Source organism: Crocodylus porosus, unplaced genomic scaffold, assembly GCF_001723895.1.
Source record: "Crocodylus porosus isolate Cpor-Errol unplaced genomic scaffold, CroPor_comp1, whole genome shotgun sequence".
Lineage (NCBI taxonomy): Eukaryota > Metazoa > Chordata > Crocodylia > Crocodylidae > Crocodylus > Crocodylus porosus.
In genome coordinates, this window is record NW_017728886.1 from 182,447,701 (window position 1) to 182,463,576 (window position 15,876).

General features: G+C 40.0%; 1 protein-coding gene across 4 annotated transcripts in view; it reads right to left on the reverse strand.

Annotated features, from left to right (window-relative positions):
* Positions 1–2,108: 2,108 nt before the first annotated feature.
* Positions 2,109–15,876, reverse strand: part of ARHGAP28 (Rho GTPase activating protein 28) — a 106,143-nt gene continuing 92,375 nt past the window's right edge. For all 4 annotated transcript variants that reach the window (XM_019546267.1, XM_019546257.1, XM_019546283.1 and 1 more), the window contains 5 exons: positions 14,845–15,042; positions 11,853–11,996; positions 9,422–9,576; positions 8,755–8,819; positions 2,109–6,029 (listed from right to left, as the gene is read on the reverse strand). In XM_019546267.1, the coding sequence (XP_019401812.1) occupies positions 5,938–6,029; positions 8,755–8,819; positions 9,422–9,576; positions 11,853–11,996; positions 14,845–15,042 (654 nt within the window). In that variant the 3' untranslated portion in view covers positions 2,109–5,937. The remainder of the gene's footprint in view (positions 6,030–8,754; positions 8,820–9,421; positions 9,577–11,852; positions 11,997–14,844; positions 15,043–15,876) is intronic.

The following is a 15,876-nucleotide window of genomic DNA, read 5'->3' on the forward strand; positions in this document are numbered from 1 at the left end:
TGGCAAGCATGAAGTGAAAAATACAAAAAGGACAGCATTCAAGAGATTGTGTTAATGGCAAAATCTTGAAGATATGAGGTAAAATTGTTATGTATGAAAGACTAAAAATGGCTGCAATCCCATTATTTGTGTTTTCCATGATAACTTTAATTCCTTCTATTTTATATAATTTCAAAGAGCTAATGCTCCTGCCATCCCTTAATCAATATTACAGGGACGATATATCATAGAATCATATACCTGTTGGGATATTTGTGCACAGGCAACCAGTAGTTTGGCATAGAGAATTGTCCAAAATGCTCAGGGTATCTGAGCAGTCATCTAATTTCCTACCCCAAAGGCAGCAACTACTGAGTTCTGGGATTTGGGAAGTAGTGCAGAATCCTAGCTTGTATTATGGCATTGAAGGACACAGAAGCTAATTTTCCTGTAAAACTAGTGTTGTTTTTAAGCCGTCCAGTGCAGGTACCTCCACATGTAACCTCTGGTAAATCCAGACTTCCATTTGAGTAGCTCTCACATACCTCTCGCATTCCTTATTGTATTTCTCTTTTCTGTACTACCCATCTACCCTAGCCTAAGCAGAGAAAACCAGTCCATCCCCTGAATAGGTCACTGAAAAGTTACCAGAACTTCTGACAGTGAGGATTGTGGACTTGGACTTTACCTGACCTACAGTAGGGGTATGTAAAGACATTCGGGGAGGTTACAGGGAGGTTAGACTGAGTTGAAAAACAGCCACCCAATCTAAAGTAAGTCAGGATCGGGGGAGGGCGGATTAGGAGGATTGAGGGGGCAAATAGGGTCTGTGGAGGATTGAGGGGGCCGTGTGTGTGTGTCTGTGTGTGTGTGTGTGTGTGTGTATGGGGGGTGATGGGGTCTGGGAGGGTTTAGCAGGATCATTGGAGGCTAGCAGGGTCTGCAGAGGGACTTAGTGGGGGATTCTCTCTCTCACCCCAACTCCGAATGAACAACTCACCCTTGCCCCCACCCCAGTTTACTTCCACTGGCTCCCAGCATCAGCAAACACCAGTAAAACTGGCACCAGGAGTGGCTTGCAGGGATGGGTGGGCTGAGGTAGTGGTATAGCTGCCTGGGGGTAGGGTGAGGGGCCCAGGGGCTAACTATAGTCTGGGGTGGTGGGGGGGTTGGAAAAGCACAGCATTGTGGCTGTTGCCAGCATCCTCAGGGCTGCACTGGAAATTGTATGGAAGTTCAGTTACATCAGTCTCACTGAACCCAACCTAAGATAGACTACCATGGAGGAACTTAGATTGGGTTGGCTATTTTTAGACTGATCTAACCTTCCAGAACTTCTGTACAGTTCACATGTAGATTGACCCAACTGGGGATCTAAGTGTAAAGTCTGCATCTAGCCAAAGTAATTTAAATTGGGTGTCCATTTATAATGTGCTCTGACTTCCCCCTAACTTATCTACATATATATGTAGATGAGGGAGCTTCTTTGTGTATTGACCCTTATTTTTTGTGTACCGAATTTGGGAATTTAAAACAAAAACAGTTTTAGCTCTTATTATGTTTTGGGGTCTAATTTTGCCACATTAGTTCCATAGTGGTTAAAATTCTGGATAGAATGAGTAATTAGCCATTGATGTCAGTGAAGATATAGACATACAAACAATACTCCATGGAAGAAATAAAATGGGATGAGCAATGTGTGGCTTCTGTTATGCAGTAACAGCTCATGTGCATGACCTTTCAGAGTTGAAAGTGAAATTGTAGTATCTTAGCCCTACCTGAAAGGGGACTAGGGTACCACAGCTTAGCTTCCACTAATTCTAGGAAGAGCATGCACAAGTAGCAGCTTATGTGTAGTAAAGTCCCGCTGCCCCATTGCCCTGTGATAAGCCGTTTGTGTATTGCATTTCACCCAGTCAGCATGTTTCAGCTCATGGAACAAGGTACAGCTGCACCAGAACAATGGTTGCAGAACTGGGTTCTTTATTGTTGTACTAGATTTGACCCTGTAATTGCCCAAAAGCCTTCACAACTGAGCTGTTTTTAAAAATAAAACTATTGATTCATTTCCAAAAATTCTGTCAAAGATTTCTCAGAGAAGAGCATGACTTGAGAGTTTATATAAGAAATTTAGTTTTATATACATTTTATTTTTGACCTGGATAAAATAGTGTATACATTTCACTTTACAAACACTATTACTATATTGAGGGTAGACTTACTGTAACAAAACACTAAACATTATGATGAGGAGGGGTAAAGGACTTGTACAAACATTTTGCTTCAGCTAGTGGCATCGTATTATTTTCTAAGGTAGTGACACATTATGGAAAACTAATGAGAAACAGCTGAAAATAGTTAAAATTTGAAAAGCTAATGTTTCCCCTGCAACACTGAACCACACGGGATACACACCTGGTGGTTTTGAGCATTCATAGAAAAAAGAAAGAGGAATGGCTAAGGTAATATGTCTTGTATGAGATTTCTTTCGTAATATGAAATCTGCCTTTTGATTTCTAAAGCTTTGGCTAGTTTCCAGATCTCACCTGCTGGAATGAGACACTTTACCCAGTAACATGAAAGGCTGAACAACAGGGCTACTAATAGAGAAGCTATAGAATAAAAAGCTTTTAAGCAAAATGATTTTTGTCTCTGGCAAATGCAGACTGAGGTAGTTTACCTTGTATATACATTATAAAGACATTAGCAATATGAAAAGGAGTTAGATGAACCATTCCAGTATGTTCATAATATCTGCTTCTTACAATATGTTCTAAAGATATGTGTTGATGTACAAAATGATCCTTTCACAGAACCCTGGCATATGTAAACACTAGATGCATACCAGGAGCTTCCAGGATAAGGTTTTCTTCCTAAATTCTATCACTTCCTCATTAATATTTCACTATGCAATTTTGTTACTGAACACCATACATTTTTAAAAACTTTGATTGCAACTGCTGCTTATGGAAGCAGAAATCAAGAAATGTAGGCCTATATTTTCAGACTTAGAGGCTTAAAGTAACTATCTTAAGTTTGAAAATTTTGGTCAGATACTTGCCAATAGGAAATTTATTATTTCATTTCAGGGTCAGTGGAAATTTGGCCTTACGCTAACACTTTTTCCTGTAATCTATTCCATTTGCTTCTATTTGTGTGTTATTCAAATTACAGACAACTTCTTTTAAAAAAAACAATAATGTAGATACCACAGGATGGATTTCCTTAATTTAAATATGGCTTTTCTTTGTTCGGTTGGAAAGTGGTAAGAGTCCAGGATATTTTAAGCAGTTTCTTTTCCTGAACAACATATAGTGAGATTTATTTTAAGAACAATTTCTGGTGAAATCCTCATTTAAGAGTCTAAAACATACACAGTAAGTTATTATATGAGTTCACAGGTACTCTGATCTATTTCTAATGCAGTTATAATGCCACATGTTTAGGCATGTGGGGAAGTAGGAGAATTTTGAAAATACTTGGTGTATGCAAATGTTAAGTTACTTAACAGATGCATGTGCAGGTTTTTCTGGAAAATCATAAAAATCTTTAGAAGTAATAAATACAATAATACTTAGCATTCACATAATGCTGGTCATACTCAAAACACTTTCCAGATAAAATCCCTATATGGATCATATACCCCTGCAAGATAGATGTTTACTCTGCCTGCCAGGCTGATTGGGAGTTGTATATATATATCTGAGATTAGAATTTACTTCTAATTCTTATGATATTCATAAAAGGAATATTAGCCAGATTTTACAGATAAGAAAACAGAGGCAGAAAGGCTTGCCTTACTTGTCCACAAGCACAGTAAGAGCCTATGTAAGACAGGAACAGAACCCAGGTGGACCCCTGACTTTTAGTCCTGGGAACAAGCCGCTGGATTAAATCTTTCTAATATGCTTAAATTAATACTTGTGATAACAAGGTTTGTTTAAAAATAAAACAAAACAAACCTAAATGCACCAGTGTTGAAATCGTTGTAACTAGATGTGAGTATTGTATTCCAGTACTGTGTATAAAAAAAAATTTAAAACTGCACTGTGTTTGTTAGTTACTAAATATTGTTTCTAAAATGTATCCTACCATTGTTTTTAAAGAAAACAAGCCAGATTCTGCCCTTTACAGCTCATGTTATCAACGGACATCTTTTTTTCCCCAAGAACTGGCTTTTCATACTAAATACAGTGAAGTTGCATGGGTGTCTTTTAAGGCATAATATTTACTAGTCCAAATGTCATGGCTTTAAACATATAAATATTATCACCCTAATGCATAAGATCATTCTGGGCTTTACCACCCACTAAAGGACTTTACATTCACTTCTAGGACACAGTTCAGAATAGTTGCCTGTTGATATCTCACACATAAAGGATTTTTTATCTCCGTCTGCACTCAAATCCTAAGGAAAAACCATCAATATGATTATTCCTAATGAACTGAGTATATCGTAAATATTCCAATGTCAGAAGCCTCCCTCAATTACATTTGAAAGATTTACAGTTTCCAATTTTGCACCCTTGTGTTTTCTAGAGTACAAGTGGTTCTCAAATTAGTAAATGTGTAAGCCTACACATCTATGCATATAGTAAAGTAGAGACTCGTATAACAGCTGTTCAGATGGAGAGGTGATCACAGCTGTTGGATGGCTAAGAATTGGAGATAACATATTATATTTATTACTTTGTGTTCCCAACACGATGTATTTGTCTGGTCTACCTGTTAAATCTCATCTCTTAGATTCTGTGCAATTTGTGATAGGGATCATAATAGGGCTCAACTGGCTTGTGGGCTTTAGACTATTTAAATGTTAAATAATATTAAATCCCATCTCTCATCATAAATGTGTCATCCTCCACATCTGTGATGAGGGAAACCTTAACACTTGCTGTTACACAGGTTCAGACAAAGCCCCCTGCCCTCTCCCGCCTCCCCACTGCTGAATAGTTCAAAAACATATTAAATTAAAACAGATAAAGGAAAAGCAAATAGCTTAAGCACTTGAGAATCTACAGCTTTTAAAGGAAGTTGTCTGTAAACTGGCACCATTACAACGTTTGTCACATATATTAAGATATGCAGGAAATATTTTAAACCCAAAATTAGGTGAAAGGAGGGTGGGAAGAATATGAAGGATCCAAGTCATTCATTTCACTGCCAAGCATCTGCCTTCTGTCTCCTGTCACTTGTGTGTATGCATATGGGGAAGGAGGCCAAAAGGAATTGTTCCAAGTTTGAAGCAGTGATGCTACAAATACATGGTCAGAAATAAAGAGACATAGCATGGAATATCAGAAAGTTGACAGTCATATTTACAGTACAACATACATGAACAGTACATTTGTTTTTACACAGTAGTTCTTTCTCCTCAATATCAGCCACAAATGAGGAGTGAGTCAGATGCATAAATATAGGAATAATGTACATTTTACTTATGAATAGTTTTACTTTTCACAGAAGGGACTGATTTCACCCACATTTTGGCACTGCTGTTACTCCAGCTCCCCTAGTCCAAGTTCAAGACCAAGTCCAAGTTTCCCCTTTTTTACAGACCACTGTGATTACTCTGCATTATCTTGCAGTTGGTAGTGTTCTTTGCATTCTAGACTGTCTCTAGAAATGTAGATTTTCACGATCAAGTTAAATGAAAACTATTATATTCCACAGGTTGTTTTCTAAGTACCGCTGTCCTTCCTCCTTCACATCCAGTGAACAACTGGCACAATATAATCCATATAAAAGTATAACCATTGCATGACATTGTATAGCTTTCCATTCACTGGAGTAACAGTTCTCATGTCATATTTAGTTTATGGAATAGATCACTTGTGAAGCATGTTAGGAAGGATAGTAATTAGTGCTTTGGTTTCATGTGGCAAGGTCTTGAGATAGAAGGTATTACTGCCATCGCTTTGGCCTTTTCCAAATCATTGTTCTTTGTCATTGCAAGCTTCAGCTTGTCTGTGGTTTTATCACCCATTCTGCTTGAGGATTTGCACGATACACATCTAACATATATGCATCTGGATCCAAACAGTGCTGACCTGAAACAAAAATTATGAGCAATTTTTCATCTATTTTGGGGGTATGCCAGTATAAATGGTATAGATCTGAATTTTCAAAAATGCCTTTGGCCTGTCTGCAAATTGCATGTTAAGGAAGTTGGGATTTATGAGTCCAAATTCCAATTCATAAGAACCCTGACATGAGACTCGCATTTTATCTAAATGTTACGGTTTCACTATAAACAATGACTATATTAAGTGCTATTGTGAGCATCTTTGCCTAACTATCAGTGTATGACTTTAACCTTATGCCTTTGTTTATATATAATTTCTTGTTTTATGGATCAACAATGAACACATCTGTCTTTTGCTTTTGATTAAGAACATGCACAATGATGCACTATTATTATTATTAATGTAAAAGTTTCACTGTTTAAGACATGAAAGAAGTCTTTATCCCAAGAACCTTAGTTTCAATGAGGCATGGGCACTTCAGTGCAAGCATGTAACTCAGCCTCTGCATTTCTGTACCTGAGGAGGTTATCACTGAAATACCTCACTGGAGAAATCTGTTCTAAACTGTTAAATGCAGGCAGGGAATTTGCTTACAAGAAAGGAGAAGAATGGTTCTTTAACGCAGGTGAGAGAAAAGCAATGGACATGAGAATGAGAAAAAATATAAAAGCTTGGATGAGTCTGGCAGGAACACAAGCTTGGACAGACATGCATCAGGTTACTATAGCATGCTCCATGCACTATGGCATGGCCATAGCTGTCTCCAAAGTCGAATGAAGTTAGTTGAATTCTTTCCACTGACTTCAACAGGCTCAGTGCATCAACACATGCAATTAATGCAATGCAATAATCTCCAGAGTAGTTCCAGTCAGAGTAACTGGCTCCAATGGTCCCGGGCACGGGATTTACATGTATGCCCAGGATAGCAGCAATTTGTACCAGGGTGGAGCCAGCCGCAAAGCTGACTGGGCTGACCAGGTGCAATTTATGCCTGCAGTCAGCGTTTACATGTGTATTTCAACTCAGTAAGTTACTCCACTGTAGCATAGTACCGATAATACAGTCTTACAGCAGAGTTCATTAGTTTACTCTGACCTACTACTGGCAGACCTGTAGATGGTGATACTTAACCATGGAGCTAATTAATGTACTCTGCAGTAAGGCGCACATATAGATGCACCCCCTCTGACTCAGAAACCCCTTTATCCTGTAAAAGGACTGTAGTATAGAAGACCCTTCTTTGTAAAGATACCAACAAATTGAATTAATTCAAGCGATTCAGGGACTTACTGTATTTACTCAAATAGAAGATGATCCTGATTATAAGATGAGCCCCCAATAATTAGATTCTGTATATGGAAAATGTACAAATCTGTTATAATTTTCCAGGCACTAATCAAATTATTGGAGGTTTGCCTTAAATTTGTCCCCCTTCTACTGCTACAGCAGCAAAAATACAGCTTGGGCATCAGTAGTCACTTTGCTTTCTACTCCCCCCCCAGCCTTTTCCCCTGGCAGCCCCTTTCCCCTTCTTACTGCCCGACCCTGCTCTCCCTTGACACATGGAAGTGATCAGCAAATTTGAAAACAATAATCTTGACATTAAACATAGCTGTAGCAATTAGCATATCATACCCATACACTTAATTCATCCCAAATTGATGCATGTTACCTTTTTTTGAAATTGCTACAAGTTGTAGCTTAGATACTCCATAAGCATACTTTTGAACAGTACATTTATGTCTACCAATATATAGTACAAACTATGTATGACATGAATCTAAAGCCAAATGCTTTTAATTCACACATAGTTCATTCAGCTGAGCCCTGCCCGAGTCAACAGTATTTCAAGTCATGGTGACTCTACAGCTCAGTGTGGCTCACTATGTGTATGTATTCCAGATAACCCTGCAGAGAGGATCCATGTGCTAGCTTCCACTTATACCTGGAACTCGATGTTCTTGTTACGAGTCCTGGGGTACTCCAAAAATGTATGTGCAGATCCACCTCATGAAGGGTGTGGCCACACTAATCATATACACCAGCCTGAGAGAGGGGGCAACAGAGAGATTCTGGGTAAACTGTTTAGAGCTCTGCTTGGTGATGTTTGCCAGACATGTAAGGCTGATGAAGAAATGGGAATTGTTGGAAATGGGAAAGAAAGGCACAGCTTACCTGTAGGAGTGAAGTCATCATCAAAATGTATGCAATGTAGTAGCTCACCATGACTTGAAAAAGAGTTGGCAGTGAAGGGGACTGTATTTAACATGCATTAGCATTTATGTTATTTAGATGGACTGTACTAATCTATCTTGGTCTTTTAAGATCAAATGTAGCAACATTTTTGGCATTCAGGAGAGACCATTAGAGCTGACTCTAGTCTTCCTGGTACCAGCCTGATATTTTATTACCTCCAGGCCTGGGGCCTATTCCCTGCACTGGGAACATCCGTATGGTTTGTTGTTGTTGTTTTAAAGGGCCAAAAAAAGAGGAAAAAAGTTCCTATCAGCCTGTTTGTCTAATATAGGCCATGTGTTTTATAGTTATGCTGAGTGTTAGCTACATTTAATCAACTTCATAGTCAGTTTCCATTGCTTACACAGTTTAATGTCAGTGTATTTAGTGAGGTTTTCCTGTATACATTTATTAGATGAGGGGCTTTTTCCCCATGCCAATTGCCAGGCAAGAGGAATCTAGTCTTGTATTTGAGTAAATATAGTAACAATAGAATTTTAAGAATAAAGCTTACCTATATTTCCTCCAATTTCATATAAACTTTGGCTCTGCCCTTTCATGTTTTCTGATGATCCACAGCTATAATAGAGAAGAGTTTGAGATTTAATCTTTCATATATTTACTATGACTGCATGCATTAAAAAGATGATTCTACTATAAACAAACAAGGAATTCTCTATATATTTGTACTGAATTTAAGCACTTACATTTTGTACATAATGGTTTGATTATACACTCCACTTACAATTTACTTTAAAAAACAAATTATTCAATTACACTAAAGGACTTTACAAAAGGATTTTCAAAATATGGCTTGCTGACTTCCTTTTGCATAAAAATATATTGGCATTCATTTACAACAATAACAACATTAACTTTTATAGTCAGACTTAAGACAATCTTTCAGGCTTCTATCTGCAGGAAGTTTAGAAATACATATTTTTCAGCAAAAAAGAGAGATTGATTCTCCAAAGGTACCAATTATTAAGAACATGAAGACCAGAAATCAATGTTAGGCATTTTTTACTGACCAGTGTTACTGTAAATTACTGTTTGGGGGTTATTAAAATGTTCTTATAATATGCGCCTCTGAAAAATGGATGATCAAGGTTTTATGATTTTGAAAATATTATTCAGGAAGGAAGGAAGGAATGTACTGATGGCCTCCTGCTTTTCCTCACCTGTTTTCACAGTGAAATCGAGCCAGAATGTCTTTGGCTTTGGTTTGACTGTTCAGTTGAATTGCCATAGAAACTTTTGAATGAAGTGGAGCATAAACTCTTATCACTCCCTCAGGTATGTCTGACTGCAGACATGGTGGCAAAGTGACAATTCCCTAAAGAAAATTCAAGACAGTAAGTATAAGTATATATCATGCTGTAGGTCATCTCAGAAGCAGTTCAAAGTCTTTCAAGATTGCTTGTGAAAAAAAAAATCAGTGGTTCAGGTGAATTATTACAATGATTAAGCTATGGTTTACAAGTCGGGTATTTCACATAGTTGTGATCATATAACAAACACTATTGAACAAGATAAAACACAATGAATAAAACTTCCCGGCAAGCATGAGCATATACTACAAACCCTGAATTTGAATTGAAGCAGAAATGTTCCAAGTCCAGATGGCAACATGTTCCCATAGGTTATTTCTGAGTGCACTGACCACAGACAGGCTTGTTTGAAATCTCTGTTAAATACTACAACATATCCTGTCTTTCTTTTTGAAGAAGAAATCAGCCACAGGCAAGGAGACTGAGGTTTCTCCCCCACCCCCTCCACAAGCCCAAGTACATCCAAGTTTATGTACAGTAAAATATGAACATCGTATATGGTTTCCATTAATTTTGTACAAAACCCCATACAGAGTTCAGACTACTGGTTATAGAAGTTTACTCATTCTTCCGTGATTTCTAAGAGGATAAATCGATTAGGAAGCCCTGTATTCCAAGGCTAATCCAGTTAATTCCAGTTAATATCACCCTGAGTAGAGTACCCTGTGCACCCTGTGTAATGTACAATAGATCCTCTAGCTGCTATCCCACAACTAGAGCTGCATAATTTTAAACATCTGAAACCTGGCATTTATGCTACATACTTGGAAATTTTACTCACTTACTGAAACATCATTCACCTCCAATTTACCTTTCATATTCCAGGGATTCTGTTACCCCCTGGTGAGGTATAAATCTGACTGCCATCTGCTAAACAACACATTTCAGAAAGCTCAAACTTGTCATTTTTTTAAATTCCCAGGCTCAACTTTTTCTGTCTTGCCTCTTATTGCATGAATGTAATTTTAAATCGCAGTAGTTTACATCAACATTTCAGACAAATATGCACACAAGCACACATATCTATTTGCAATGCATATGCATCACTGCTGGTAAATGGACTCTTCAAATATCTCAGTGGATAAAGGCCAACTATTCTTTGCATACCACCTTTCTTCTTTCAAGTGCACTATCTCTGCTTCCCATATCCTCCAATGCTATTCTCCTCTCGGGTTCTTCAACCCTATGCCAGATGTAAAGGCCTGGGGAAGCTTCTCATTTTCTGTCTGTACAAAGGCCCATAGAGGAAAGCAGTTCTCCATTCCCCATATAAACAGCTAAGGAGCAGGTCCAAAGAGCTGCAGGCCTTGTAGCTTACGACAGGAGCAGCATATGATGCAGTTTGCTGTGCCAGGTGAATGTGCCTGCTTTGTTCAGTGTCTCAACACAAAGCAATGGAACCATGACCCATGGGATGTGGCAACCCAATCCAGGGCTGGACGAGGCTCATTTATTTTAACCACCTTTTAATCTACTGCAGTTCTAGGACTTCACTGAATCTCCTCAGAAGATTCAGTTCTGTTTGAAGGGTGACTGTAATTCTCAAACACATGGGTGTTTGCTGAGTTAACTAAAATGAGGAAGAGGAGATGGTTGACACCACACCACCTAGTACTTCCCCCACCACATTAATCAACTTCAGAGCCTCTGTGTTGTGTTGTAGCAATATATTAGCTCTGGGGATTACATCTTCCAAGATTGCTGTCAGATAAATTTCTTCTGTATGGCAAAGCAAGCTGCTGTGAGATTACAGACTCATGGGAAATGTTTTCCTATAGCTATAAAACTTACAATTCTAACATCTAATCTAACACAGCTTCCTTCTCTAGTGAATCTTACTTGCCTCCTAAACATCTAAAGAACATATTACTAGTGGCATTTATTTTTATCACAGTAGTAGGCAGAGAGAAAGCATCTTGATGTGCAAGATACTATATATACAAATAAAAAGGAGACCCTGCCTGGATTGCTCACAGGCTGTATGTTATATGAGATGCAACAGAAGGAGAAAACAGTCAGATAGAAAGGAGTGGGTGAGAGCATGAGGAAGCAAAATGAAGAGTGTTAACAGAGGCTTGCAGCTTGCCTAGCCAGTCTAAAATGGAAGCAATTTGTTAGTAGAATAGAGGTAGTTTTGAGGAAGGATTTAACAAGGCTGAGGGGGTCGTTTTTTTTAAAAAAAAATTGAATGAATATTTTTCTCCACTCAGAGGCATTTAAGAGAGGAGGGGACAGGAAGTAGTGTGAGGACGCCATTTAAACATGATACATCAGAATGTACCTCTGATCTTTCGGGCCTTTCTCGCTCAATGGTCTTCCTCCTTAGAAGTTTTCTCACTCCCTTGTCAAACATCAGCTGCCTCTTGCTGTTGTTCATTGCAGCCTCATTCATCTTTCTTACCTGAGAAATCAGGAAGGATGGGACCTAGGTGAAGGAAAACAAGGTTGAGCACGCACAAAGGAGATAAAAACCCCTTTCCTATAAAAGTGACTTTAGTGCCAAATTAAAAGCACTGGAAATTGAAACCATGTGTTTATCCCGTAAGTCATAAAGACTAGGCAACTTTCTATTATAACACTCTACCACTTCCAAGGGTGAGATGGTAGTTCAGTTTTCATGCTCGTTAAATATATGAGCTCTGCTAAAGCTGGCACTTGTAGGCATGCAGGGTGTTAGTTGCCATAATGGGGGTTTTTTTCATCTCTTTTTGGGACTTTTATGGTTCCCATTATCATGGTACGTGACCAGCTCACAGACTTTAATGGAACCTGAGAGGCAAAGAAGTGCTGTTATCCTCATTTTACAGACAGATAACTGAGGTGCACCGAGAGAGTAGGCCAGATCTAGTTCAATCTTGTAGGCATTTTTGCTAAAGCACAGCAATACCCAAAACAACAGGTGCCCTAGGAAGGCAATCCAAATTTTCAGGGTTAGGCATCCAGGTTCATATATAAGTAATGGAGAGTGGTAGTGCCATTTAAGAATAATGCAGAGCTTCTACATAATGAGTGGGCAGGACACATGGTGGCCTATACCTAGCTAACAAAAAATTTAAGGCACAAAGGTGACTTGATCTGCTACAGCTCTTCAGCATTTAGGGCCCCTCTACACATGCAGGTGAAGGCGTGATGGAACTAATACGTGATTCACACAATGCATGGCACACATGCATGGCAGGAAGTGGGCTTTTGAGATCTAAAATCAGATCCCAGCACCCCTTCTTGCTGGGCTGCTGCACCAGCAAGAAGCAAGTTCCCATGGCTGGGAGCCCCGTCAGCTAATGGAGCTCCCAGCCACAGGGGCTCCCCATGCACTTCCACAGCTGGGAAACTGCAGCTGTTGTGATCTTCCAGCTATGGAGGTACACCATGTGACAGAGACCACCTGCTGCAATCTCAGCCATGGGATGCCTGGTGCGTCCCTGTGGCTGTGAGATTGTAGCAGCTGCAGTCTCCCAGGCGCAGGGTGCATTATGCTTCCCTGCAGCTGGGAGCCCTGTCAACTGATGGGCTCCCAGCTCTGTAAGCATGTGTTCCCACAGCTGGAAGACAGCTTCAGCTGGGAGCTTCCAGACCCAGGGATGCACATGGGTGCCCACAGCTGGGAGCTCTGATCAGCTGATGCAGTTCCCAACCTGAAATTAAAGCTGAATAGAAACTAGCTATAAAGTTATTACACATTTTCTGGCAATAATTTTATAGCTAGTCAGACCTTTTTAAAGGTGCCATTGTTAATTTGCCAGTCTAAATTAATTCTGCAGTTAACCAGGTAATTGTATAATGCATGTAACATGTAAGCCAGGCCATAGGCAACTGACTCAGGATTGAATATTAGGGGCAGACTCCTATTTCACTTTATACGTACTTATGGCAGTTACTCAGCCAATGTACCTTTTATTTCTGGCACTTACATGCAGTTTGTGATCCTTCTCCAAGTGCAGTAAGAAGCAGCAGCCAAAATAGGGAGGAGGGTAGGACCAGGAGCAAGGGAACAAGCCAGAGCCTATACGACTCAGAGAGATGGGTACTGCTGTGGAAGTGTTTTAGCCTGGACCCTTGTTCCCAGTGAGGCAGAAAGTTTTTCACACCTCTCCAGTGACTATTAACTGCAAAGGGCCAAGATTCAACTTTAAGAGGAAAAAATGAATAATGCCTGATCTGTAGCCACATGCTTAGAGCACTGTTCGATACCTTCTCCCCAGCCTGAGCAGATCCAGTACTAAATCCTTTACCACCCAGGACAGTGAGGGAGCCAGAGAGATACAGGTTAAAACCCCACTTTGCGTGAGGGGTGGCCTAGAACCGTGGTCTTCTGTTTCCTGGTGATGCCTGATCCACTAGGCCATGATGCTCAACATTTCAGCCCAGAGGGCTGGATAACTGGTGTGGGGCTGGTCTGCAGGTTGGCTCCCTCGTGGGGTCGACATGCAGGATTGGGCTCCACACTACTTCAGCCTGGACCTGCACACAAAATTGGCCCTGTGCTGCCTTGGCCCAGCCCTTCATGGCCAGATTGGGCCCCATTGCATTTGGTTTGGGCCTCACACTGCCTCATCCCCATGCTACCTGAGCTGGTCCTGCACATCTGTATCAGGCCCTGTGCTCCCTCAGTTTGCCTCCTCCCCCTCTGCTGCCATGCTGAGATCCCACCCCATGCCACCCCCATCCCTATGTGACCTGTGGGCTGCATGTTGGACACTAGACTATTGGGATAAAACAGGAGAAGGCCCTCCCCTCTTCTCTAGGATGCTTATGCATTTATACTGCACATGCAGTAGGACTGCAAAGTGTGTATAAGTGTCAAAATTGACAGTTAAACTACTGGGTAACTTCCACTTGGAAGCATAAAGTACAATGACATTCAACCTTTCATACCCCCACTTATTCAGGATGCAGGGTGCTGTAACGGTGGTTCATACCTGTTGTATAACAGCCCACTGGCACTCACCTGGAAAGGAGCCCTGTGCTCTACACTCTCCTTTGGCCTAAATGGATCCAGTATTACATCCCCTTCTTCCTGGGACAGCGTCCTGACTGCCAAGTTGTAGGACAGTCTGACTGGCAGCACCTTGTACTGCTCTTATGGAAGCTTGGTCACTGCAGCCCAGAGTACAACATTTTGGAGGTCAGAAGAAAGGGAAGCCAGAGAGTCTGACACAGTAACCCTTGTGTTTATATAGCGGCCTTGTATGGTATCAATCAGTCAGGATACCCAGAAAAATACATCTCCATATAGAAACCATAACATATATATTGCAGTCATCATTACTCACTGTCCACAAGATGTCCTGGTACCTAATTAAAAGTCTGACTATGTGTGCTGTGGTGGCTGCTGCTTGCATTTCTTCTTGGTTTGCCCGTTTGCCTTTGCAGATGAAGAGGTTTGGTGCAACGATCATGGAAACATTCCATAAGTTCATTTTGTTTTTCCCTTCATTAGCAACCACCTTTTTCAGGAACTGCAGAAAGGCCTAGGAAAAGCAGTATCTCTCATACTCAGCACAGTGAAATACCTTAGTACTTGAATACAGCCTTGAACTGTAACTTGAATACACCATTCAACATTTTGATCTGTAAGGCATATATCATTAAGGTGCTAATTATCTTAGTGGTTAGTTCTCTCTTTATACAGCAGCCGCACAGGCAAGATGAGCCCGGACACTTCTGCTGACAGTCCTGAGATAAGATGGGCAGAAACACTTAAATCCCGAAACCATTTTTGGCAGAGTCAAAAAAGGTTTGTTGCACTTTTGTGCAAGAATCTTCAGATTACTCGGGGTGTCTTAATAATTTAGGAATAATTAGCACTCTTCTTTTGTAGAATAGAGTACTGTATAATTCTGCCCATGGGTACAGAATTTGGTCGAAAGCCATTGTTAATAATACTTGTGTATTACTTCATATTTTACAGCAGAGGTCAGTATTCTTTTGCTGAGGGGAAAGGAGCTGGGCAGGGATGTGAAGTGTCCCCTTAGAGACAGAGCAGAGCTAGTAGTACCCCAAGCCCATTCTCCCCCTCAGCCAGCCATGCTGTTCTACAACTATATATTATCGGGAATACACAATTAGAAGCAATACAAATGAAAGAAAATCAAAGCCTCTAAAATGCAGACAAATGTGGTAACATTAACTAAAACTGGAAATCAATAACTACATAACACAAATTAAGATTAGTGATTGTGGAGAGCCAAAGAGAACACTGTGCCAATACACAAATGTTGGAAGATCACATTTTGCAAGCCATGTGGTGAATACCCAATAGTGAAATCCCTTTAAAAATCATTTGTGAATAATATCTATTAAAA